Source organism: Haliaeetus leucocephalus, unplaced genomic scaffold (genome assembly GCF_000737465.1).
Source record: "Haliaeetus leucocephalus isolate CR32 unplaced genomic scaffold, Haliaeetus_leucocephalus-4.0 Scaffold217, whole genome shotgun sequence".
Taxonomy (NCBI): Eukaryota; Metazoa; Chordata; class Aves; order Accipitriformes; family Accipitridae; genus Haliaeetus; species Haliaeetus leucocephalus.
Window position 1 is genome coordinate 7370602 of NW_010972653.1, and position 9485 is coordinate 7380086.

Consider the following 9485-nt stretch of genomic DNA (forward strand, 5'->3'; position numbering starts at 1 on the left):
GCCGCGCCGCCGGTTTTCCCCTTCTTTTTCATCTCGTTGGAGGGTTCGCATCCCGGGGGGCCCTGCCGTGACGGCCCCCGGCCCGGCAGGTCATTCAGCGGCAGGAGAGCAACAGCCGGGGATGGATGTTACAAAGGAGGGCGGAAGGGTTTGCCTCGCTTGCGAGGCGGGGAAGAAGGGAAACGCGAGGGAACCATGATGGGCACGGCTGTTTGGCAAGCACCGTTCAGCAAAACCGGCTGCCTTTCCCGTTGTTGGTTTAGGTATGGAGCAACGACCGGCTCGCTTCCGTAACACGCGGAGGCGCAAAAGGGAAAACGCCGAGCTGGGGAGAGGGATGGGAGCCGTCAGGCTGATGTACTCGAAGGCACCTTACGCCCTCGCCCGAGGTGGAGCAGGGCTGACAGGACACGGCAGCCCCTGGGGGCACCTTGCGGAGGCCGTGGGGCCGGGAAGTCGTGAAGCATCTTGCTGCAGCTCCGCTCCTGGGCCCCTTCGCTCCAAGAGAATGTGCAGGGAAAAAAAAGGCTGCCAAGGGCAAGGGGCGGAAAAAGCTAAGCCTCCCACCACACCCAACCAATTACTGTGAAAAGCCCAGTTGCAGGCTGTCTAGTGCAGGAGTTTACACTGCAGCCTGAAGACAGGAGAAGAGCTTGAGAAGCCACCTGTCTACTCCTCCGAACTGAGGAGCTTTTCTCTCTTATTTCCCATCACTGAAGATAATCTTTTCTTCCCCTCAGATATTTATGGATAGTTGTGTCTTTCGTAATGGCTGCCATCTGAACAACACAAGGTATTTTAACTGTCTCCTCCCGGCACAGCCCAGTCCACTCAAGCTACTAACAGATGCTTTTCATCTCAAGGAGAATCACCACGAACTGTTCTCCATTTGGGCCTAGATGCTGCCCTTGACACTGCACAAGCAGCCCCCCGTTCTAAATACAGACTACATCCAGAATGACAGACCTCTTGTGAATGCAGTCACACCTTCTGCTAGTACAGTTCTGGGTTATATTGAAAAAAAAAAAAAGAGGAAATTACAGGCAAACTAAAGAAAATAGAAACATTTATTGAAATGTGCAACATACTCGTGAAATATTTAGCACTACTTACATGACAGTCTCATTTAAAAATTCATCTTTTGTAACATTCAAATAGATCAGCATCCTTCACACTGAGAAAGAGGGCTTCTTAAATTGCATCTTCGATGACAGTTTTACTCATTACCCAAGGTACATTCACACTTTTAACTGAAGTAATTCTCCCAAACGCTCCTTCTCTACAAATTTTACAAATAGCAACAGTTGCGTAACACTAGTAGACTACAGTGTAAGCTCCTTCCCAATTCAGCATCTTTAGCAAGTGCTTAGCTGCAGTCCTCTGAGATTACACATGAAAACACAGTTAAGCATATCTGTGTTCACAGGACTTAAATTTAAATCCTGACTCTTCAGGGCCACAATGTACCTGTAATCTCTAAACCTGGTAGTAGCCCTGTTGAATTCGGGATTATTTTTCTAGTCCCATGCTGAAAAGTTCAGCCTAACTACAGAATGAAAGCCTAAAGTCCATCTGTGGTCTGTGAACCGAGAACTGTGTTTATAGATTTCAAAAAAAAAAAACCAACAGGTTAATCAAACTGTAGCCAAAAAAATTGTTGAGATTTTACACAAAAATTAATTTTGCATATAAAAATACCAATAGCTACTCATTAACTTCAGTGATTGTCTGTCAAACTTCATTATGTCTAATTCTTCATTTCCAATGTACACAACTGGCATGTCCTTTGGAAAAGAGTATCACACAGAGCATAAACTTTTTCTTAATTACGTATGGTAGCAAGAAGCGATGTAAAATGCTTAACATTGTAAGAAGATAAGAGCTAAGAACCTTCATAAAAGCCATCTTCAATGTCTTTGCATTATTTACTGGATTTTCACATTTTCAGCTCCAGTTCATTTATCCTGCAGCTTCCTCCATAGGCACAGAGGATCTCTTGCAGCAAAAGAATAGCCATTTACAGAGTAAAAGGCAAAGCACAGAACGGCAGCATTTCTGGATCTGAATGGGAGTTTGTGTACCTCACATCTGCATGCTGTGATACGGCTGGCATTTTCTGCAGAAGCAGCAAGCTGGTAGATGTACTGGTACATTGATGCACTAAATCTTTCCCCATGCTGGGACTGAGCCAGCAGCAAAGGCAAATGCTTCCTTTCTATCAGGCAGCAGAGATACTGAGGAAGAGGCTAGATTTAACATTTGAGCAAAGGGAACGCAGAGGAAGTCAAACCCCACAGTTACATAAATTTGTGCTGCCCATAGTTGCTACTCAGGCAGAACTCCAACTGAGGTCAGCGAAAGAGCTGCCAAAAGACTGTGGGGTTCATGTGTGTGGGCCACATTTTAAATGTCACTTCATATTAATACAAGGAAAAAAAATACTGAAATGTAAGTGTCTAGGAAGTGTTGTGATTGCAAAATGCAAAATACAAAGAGACAAAAGAGCACCACTGAGACAGTATACCTACAGTTAGGATAGTAAAAGTACAAACTGAAGGAACTGCGAATGGAAACATTTTCACAGTGTATTCAGAGATGCACCTTCCTTTATTCAGAAGTAGCAGCTCCTACTTAAGCGCTTTCCTCTTCAACTTTGAAGATGTATTAGGTGAAAGCAAAACGTTTCTCTCAAAAAGTCTTAAAAAAAAAAAAACAACTAGCATTATCAGAAAAATGAAAGAAGGTGTAATTTTCTCTACATGGTACATTTAGCGCATGCTGGCTCCCAACGGCTGCAAATATTTAAACGTGTGAGACAGTCCAGGCATTGAGTTCAATGGACAGGATGAATGATTAGTGCCAGCTCACTTCTGCTTTGTGCAATGCTTATCCCTATGCCTTTCATACAGAGCTTTGCAGGGGGTAGGGAGCGGGGATGGGACTAGCTAAATTTGGAAAACTGCCATTATAAAGCCATAACAATTGCCAGAAAACCAAGAATGAGGGCAGCATATTAGATTACTGTTTTTGCAGCGGGGGTTGACACCTTTCTATTTTATGTTGATGCTGCCAGCTCTTAAAATCAAAGGCAGCTGTCAAAAAACCCGATTAGTTTCACTTAATACTTGCATGTTTGTAACCAGCAAGCAAGAACAATAACTGAGCCAAGCAACCTTTAAAACAAGGATACATGATATATGAACTTTGTTGTTTGTAATTTCATGGCTTAGCAAAATAAAAAGCATGCGAATAACAGCCAGTATGCAACAGAATGTACGTGTTAGGTGTGCTACGTAGTATTAATTAATTTCAGAAGGAATATTCATCAGAATTGTATGTACAGGGAGAGAAAAACATGTTAAAAATAATAAATCAATATTTGCAGATAAAAGGAAAATTGAGGAAGATATTAATAAAATGCAAACATCGTTTTCACTCTAAATATTTGTTAGAACTAACACCATTGCCAATGTGAAGTAGGAAGTTGCTTGTCACTGGCTAAAACTCACTTTTATGTTTTAGGACAAATATTATCTTCTTTCATGACTAAAAATGCATTTTCACAGAAAATTACATCCCCCAACATATTTGCAAATATCCCATGTGTATATGGAGGAGAGGGAGAACAACAACAGGCTTACGGTTAAGTCTTAAAGAATGAAAATTGCCTATTTTTTCATCTTGATTTCCTTTTAAATACATGATTACAGATAACAATTCCTAGATTCTGACCCTCTACTACCCCTGAAAATGCAGGGGCTGCTTCCAAAGGACTGCCAGCTGGCCCTCTGGTGATCTAGTGAGGAACTGCAACCCACCTTTCCATATGAACGAGGCAGAACACGTTCTCCAGTAAGAGTTTCCACTTACCCATCGATATAAATGTTTATAATGAATTAGAGATTGGGGTGGGTTTTGGTTTGTTTTCTGGCATGCACACTTATGTATCATTTTAAAATCGTTTCCCGTGTGACATTATATTAACAGTTTGCCCCTAAGTCCTTCATATAATGGACTAGAAAGTTGATTTCAGAGATCTATTTATATGAAAGCTCTGAAGGGACTTGGTAATGTTCAACCAAACAATAGATAAGAACATAACCTACATTCTAAAAACATTTAACACATTTATATATAGAACATCAATCCACCTAATATACCAAGTGTAGATAAAAGCATTAGATACATATATACAAACCCATTTTCTTTACATAATGCACGTGCCCTAACTCAGTATATTGAGCTACCAGTCCAGTTTCATGTCTGCTTTACTCCACACATACTTTCCTCCTCTGTTTAGGAACATCTTCTCATCAAATCCACTGAATTTTATAGCTGCTTCTACGCCAACATCTAGGATGGACTTGGAAGGCTCTTTCCGTCCATTTCTACAGTTCAGAAAACGCATCTGGAACATCAGTAGATAAGACATTAGAAAGTCAATTTGTAAAAGATTAATTCTTCTACAGAATTAAACAAGTTGCACTGCAATCCCACAAAAGCCTATATAAGTGCATGAACAGTTTCACTGTAGCCCTTAGAAGGCTCAGAAGCTCATGGTTAGACACATTGACACATCTTAGCAGGAACAAAGCCATACTGTAATTCCTGAACATTAAATGTTTGCTCTTCCGTTACATGTAGCTAAGTTAGCTCTTTGAAGTTGAACTTTCGGGACAAGTTTTGTATTTTTAAGTTAAAGAAAAACAGCAAAGATACACATCTACACTTTAAGATTCATGATGCAATGATTATACGTGCAACCTGATGGCAACTTCTCCTTAGGTCCTACTTATATTCAAGTTCTCAGTATGTTTGATGGGAAGAAATTATATCTATTCCTTGTACTACATGGTAATATTCTTTTATAGAATGCACAGTAAATTGAATTGGTTATCACTGTTGTATACATACATATATTAGCATACAAATACGAAGTAACGAACAAGGACTTACGTATTCATCCAGAATGAGGTATGAATCCCTCATCTGTAATAGATCAAAAGAAAAAAACAAATTAATATACAAACCAAAATTCCATTCTAGTGAAAAATCAAAGACAAAACAAACAACTATTCATTCAAAGCCTGACCCAAATCTTTGAAACAGGTAGTGTCTTACCACTATTTCAGTGAGCGTGAATCAAATTTATAGACCTCTCAAGCATCTCATTGAAATGTGGGTGCCCAACTGGATAAAGGTGTTTTAAATAATACCCAAGTTTTCTATTAACTTCTACACCAGCAGAACTTACACTGTTTTGCATACTAGAATGATTATGTCATTTTCCAAACAAATGACATGCCCATTTAAGCTGGGGTGTTTAATTATCACCCCAACAGACAAAGGTGTTCTCCCAGCTCAAAGGTAACTTGCCAGCTCAAAAAGCTCTCAGGTCTGCACCAGGAGACAGGCCAACAGCTGAAATAAGACATTTTTGCTCAGCTAACTGTGCATCTCCTACATGATCGTCCCTAAAATTCTCTGGGTAGCTGTAGCTCGCTGCTGTGTAGAACAGGAAATCTCTTTGATCAATTTGGTGTCCATCTTTCACCCAGGTTTAACAGAAATCAGAGGCAGTCTTCTAGAACCAAACCTACTGAGGGAAGTCTATGCTTTTTTCCTAGGACTTCTTACATGGAAAAAATTGGAGAAGCAGTTCTGGGTTCTCATCTAAACACCTTTTTTGATGAGTGCTCTCTTCCACCAAATGCCTTAAATGCTACACTGCACAGTCCCACTTTTGTGTCTTTCACAGTAAAGGCAACCCAGTCTGCTCACTTGAGCTCTCTATACATTAAGAAGTAAACTGTAAATGGAGAGTCTTCATCTGTGGAGAGGAAAAGGAACACGAGATGGGAGATTTAAGGCACTCCTGAACTTGGTTGAACTTAGTATCTCCTCACTCAGTTCTTAACAGTGAGTCTTCTAACTCTCCTCATGCCATGTATAGGGTCTGTAGGCATCTTACAAAATGTCCTCAGCTCCACCCTTAGGCACTAAAGTCCTCTACTGCAGCTAATGTAAGCTGGATGGCAGCTCATCAAGTTAACTGCTGGACTCTGCAGTAGCACAAGGAGTCTCCTGGTGAATAAAGAGCCCGAATATGCAGTCCAAAGGAGTTCAGACAATGTTAAAAATGCGACTTTATTGTGGCAGGGAGTACCCAGTAAGGTATGTCAGGCAAAAATACTAGTTCCTGTTCCTCAACACCCAACATAACGCTGACTGGGATGATATCTTACTTTGCGTAGGTTGATGACACTGCCATAGCATAACATCATGGTGAAACTCTATTAGGAAGCTATGCTTAGAGTATAAAGTGTGCTTACATTAATATGCAACATTTTCAGGATCTTGTGCCCTGGTGGGGAAGAGCTGTTCAATTCCAAATGGCTTAATTATTGTTTAGAGTTCACCATTCAGCTGTGGAAAACTCAGTTTCTCCAGTTTCTGTGCTTATCCTTTATACATCCATCTCACTGAGCAGAAGCCCACATGACGCTGTGAGAGAACTCCTGCTGTTTTCCACAGGACTGGGATCAATCAGTTTTTACTCTTCTGTTAATAACTTTGTGCTCAATAAAGAGCCTTAAAGAAAATTTAAAACCTTGGTTTCCGCCATCATAAAACCAGTTGCTGACAAAGTCGTACTGTACCTCTTCTAAGCCAATACTAAAAGGGAAACTGTTAATTGCCATGAAAGCCTCTAGTTCTTTTCCATCTTTGCAACTTTATTTGAAAATAAAGTTACAAAAGGACAGTTTCAATCTTACCTTCTGATTAGATTCAGGTACCAAACAGGAGACATCTTTGTGGCGATCCAGGAATTGTTCAAAGTCTTCATCACTGATAACAAATTTCTCTGCTTCTCTCAGGGCATCCTCACCAGTGTTCTCCCCTTCGATGAGCAGGCACTGGAATACCTGAAGACAGAAAGCACCTGGTTAAGATTTTATGTTTTCACTTGCCTTGAGGAGAAACAACTGTCACCATGACAAAAACCTTCAGTTGTCTCAGTAGCAATGTCTTTAATTTTTCTTTCAGTGGAGCCACACTGACGCAAATTGTCATAAGTGAATACTACATGAAGGGCATGGTGCAGATTTATTTTTAGCAAATTAATATTACAGCGTTCTAAATGTAATTATACAGTCATGCTTCCTGATCAGGTTTCCACAGAAATCTTAACTGCTCTGGCCTTAATAAGGGCACAGATAATCAAAGCTCAAATAAACTTTTGATTGAACCTCAATTGGTATGTCTGTATCATAAATGCCAGTAAGTACTATGTACAATGCAGACTATCAAGTCAATCTTTATTCTTAAAGATTTTAACCTGATTCGTGACTGTAAGTTTAACTGGCTTCAGATGGTCACAGAAAAGATAGGGACGACTCCCCGGGAACAAAATGTAATAGTTTGTCTACTTAACAGCCTTCTTCTAAAGGCCAAGTCCTCAAATACGTTCAGAATAGACCTTGGGAGAAAAAAAGGTGCCTTTGCCATCAACATGCTCTGTAACACCAGTAAGAAAGTAGTCCAGGAAGCTTGATGAAATATTAAAATGTTGTATTTTCCTTACACTCCTTTAGTAGGACCAAGATTTTACTTACAGGGATATTTTTTCCTAGGAAATCATGTGTGTATACCAATTTCCATGAAGCAAATAATGAGAATTATTCCACAAGTTCTCCCATATTTATGTCACATTATCGCTACCCATTTTCAGACTGATAAGGTATTTAACACACTTCTAGTAGAAAATATCATATGTGCACACTAACCACTAATACTCTATAACAGAACATTAATGTCTAATGTACACTTATATATTGCTAATGATATATTAACTCTAATGTATCATTGTACACTAGCTTTTCCTCTTTTTCTCTACATCATGACACATTTTCAAATGTTAAAGGTCTTCTACCTTATTCTTAATATCATGAAAAACCTAGATCTACATACGCTGAAGTAGTAATTTCCTGTAAATGTCACAACAAAAAAAGATTCTTGACATATTGGGCTCCATTTAAGTGCAGAAAGAGACAGAACCTGTCTCAACACCATGTAACACTGACAAGAAGTCTGCTACCACCAGCCCAAGCTGGAGCTGGAGCTGGAGATCTGACTGAGGTCATGAGGGTCTCAGACAACTCCTGGACTTCACTTCATTATTACTTTTCTCTGAACAGGAAACTATGGTATACAACACTACTTTCTTACCTTCCAGCGCACGGGGTTGAGTGCCTTGATCTGCTCATTCATATCTTCCTCAACGTTAAACCTGTTGATCACTGAATTTATTTTGAAAGCAACACCATACCCTCGGCACCACTGTCTCAGTTTATGCAGATTTTCCACATGGTTCTTCTTTCCTTGACCACGGCCAATTAAAACGTTGACATTCTCATCAAAACTATCACATGAAATTGCCAGAATGTCTAAATATTCACCTGAAAACAAGTTTTAAAAATGTATTAATATTCAGTTCCTCGGTTAAAAGCTGTCAGGAGACTGCCCACTTTCACTTCCTTGTGATCTGTCACCAAGTGCCATGTAAATACAGTTCTGTGGAGTCCTCCTATGAACCACAAAAGCCACAGCGGCAGCAGCAGGTTTTTATGTGTGTGTGTGTGTGTGTGTGTGTTTGTGTCCCCAGCATTATGGAGACAGTCTGAGCTATTATTTTATTATCTTATTATACCAAAGAGGCAATAGTACAAACTGCTTATGTTCATAATGTATAATTAGCAGTATTTCACCAGTACTTACGTTTGGTTTGCGTTGACTGTAAATGAACCACTAACAAACCACCTCCCACTTGCACCAAAACCCATCTTTTGGTGAGGCTGCCCCGAGGAGGCTCCCAAACCCCGCCAGTGCTTCTGCACACTGTTGTTTCTCCTTACCGTACTTCTTGAACCACCGTTCTCTAATCAGGCTGCCGTTGCTAACAATGCTGACGCTTGGTAGCTTCAACTCCTGCTTGCAAAACTGGACCAGTTTGCCCACATATTCGCCTCTGTCCTGAAGAAACGGTTCTCCTCCCGAGAAATTGATTTTCTCCATTCCTAGGAAAGGACCAAAGGAAGATGCTGCGAACCTCTGCCTGCCTATCGCCTGCTCCTTCCACACGACTGCAGCCGTAGGAAGAGGGACACAGGGACACCCACTCCCCGCGATAACTTCTTCGACGCCACTTGCTCCTGCCGGAACGCGGCCCCCCGCCCCGGCTCCCACCGGGGGAATCCCCCACCCCCCGGACTCACCCGCCTCCTTGAGCATCGCCAGCCCCCGCTTGGCCTCCTCCAGGGGCAGCACGAAGGAGGTCTTGGCCGTGTGGAAGCAGAAGCCGCACTTGTAGTTGCACTGCCGGGTGAAGTGGTAATTGACGCTGGTGGGCGTCGGGGGCGCGTCGTCCCACTCCCACTCCCGCTCCCGCTCCCGCCGGGGGCCCGCGGGGGCGGTGGGGCTGGGGG

At 41.5% G+C, this 9485-nt stretch overlaps 1 protein-coding gene across 1 annotated transcript in view; it reads right to left on the reverse strand.

The window, feature by feature from the left end:
- Positions 1-1086: 1086 nt before the first annotated feature.
- The window catches only part of RSAD2 (radical S-adenosyl methionine domain containing 2), a 13177-nt gene continuing 4778 nt past the window's right edge, over positions 1087-9485 (reverse strand). Inside the window, exons 2-7 of the mRNA XM_010566750.1 lie at positions 9276-9478; positions 8916-9077; positions 8230-8459; positions 6777-6926; positions 4957-4989; positions 1087-4408 (exon numbers count right to left, since the gene is read on the reverse strand). Of these exons, the coding sequence (XP_010565052.1) occupies positions 4244-4408; positions 4957-4989; positions 6777-6926; positions 8230-8459; positions 8916-9077; positions 9276-9478 (943 nt within the window). The 3' untranslated portion in view covers positions 1087-4243. The remainder of the gene's footprint in view (positions 4409-4956; positions 4990-6776; positions 6927-8229; positions 8460-8915; positions 9078-9275; positions 9479-9485) is intronic.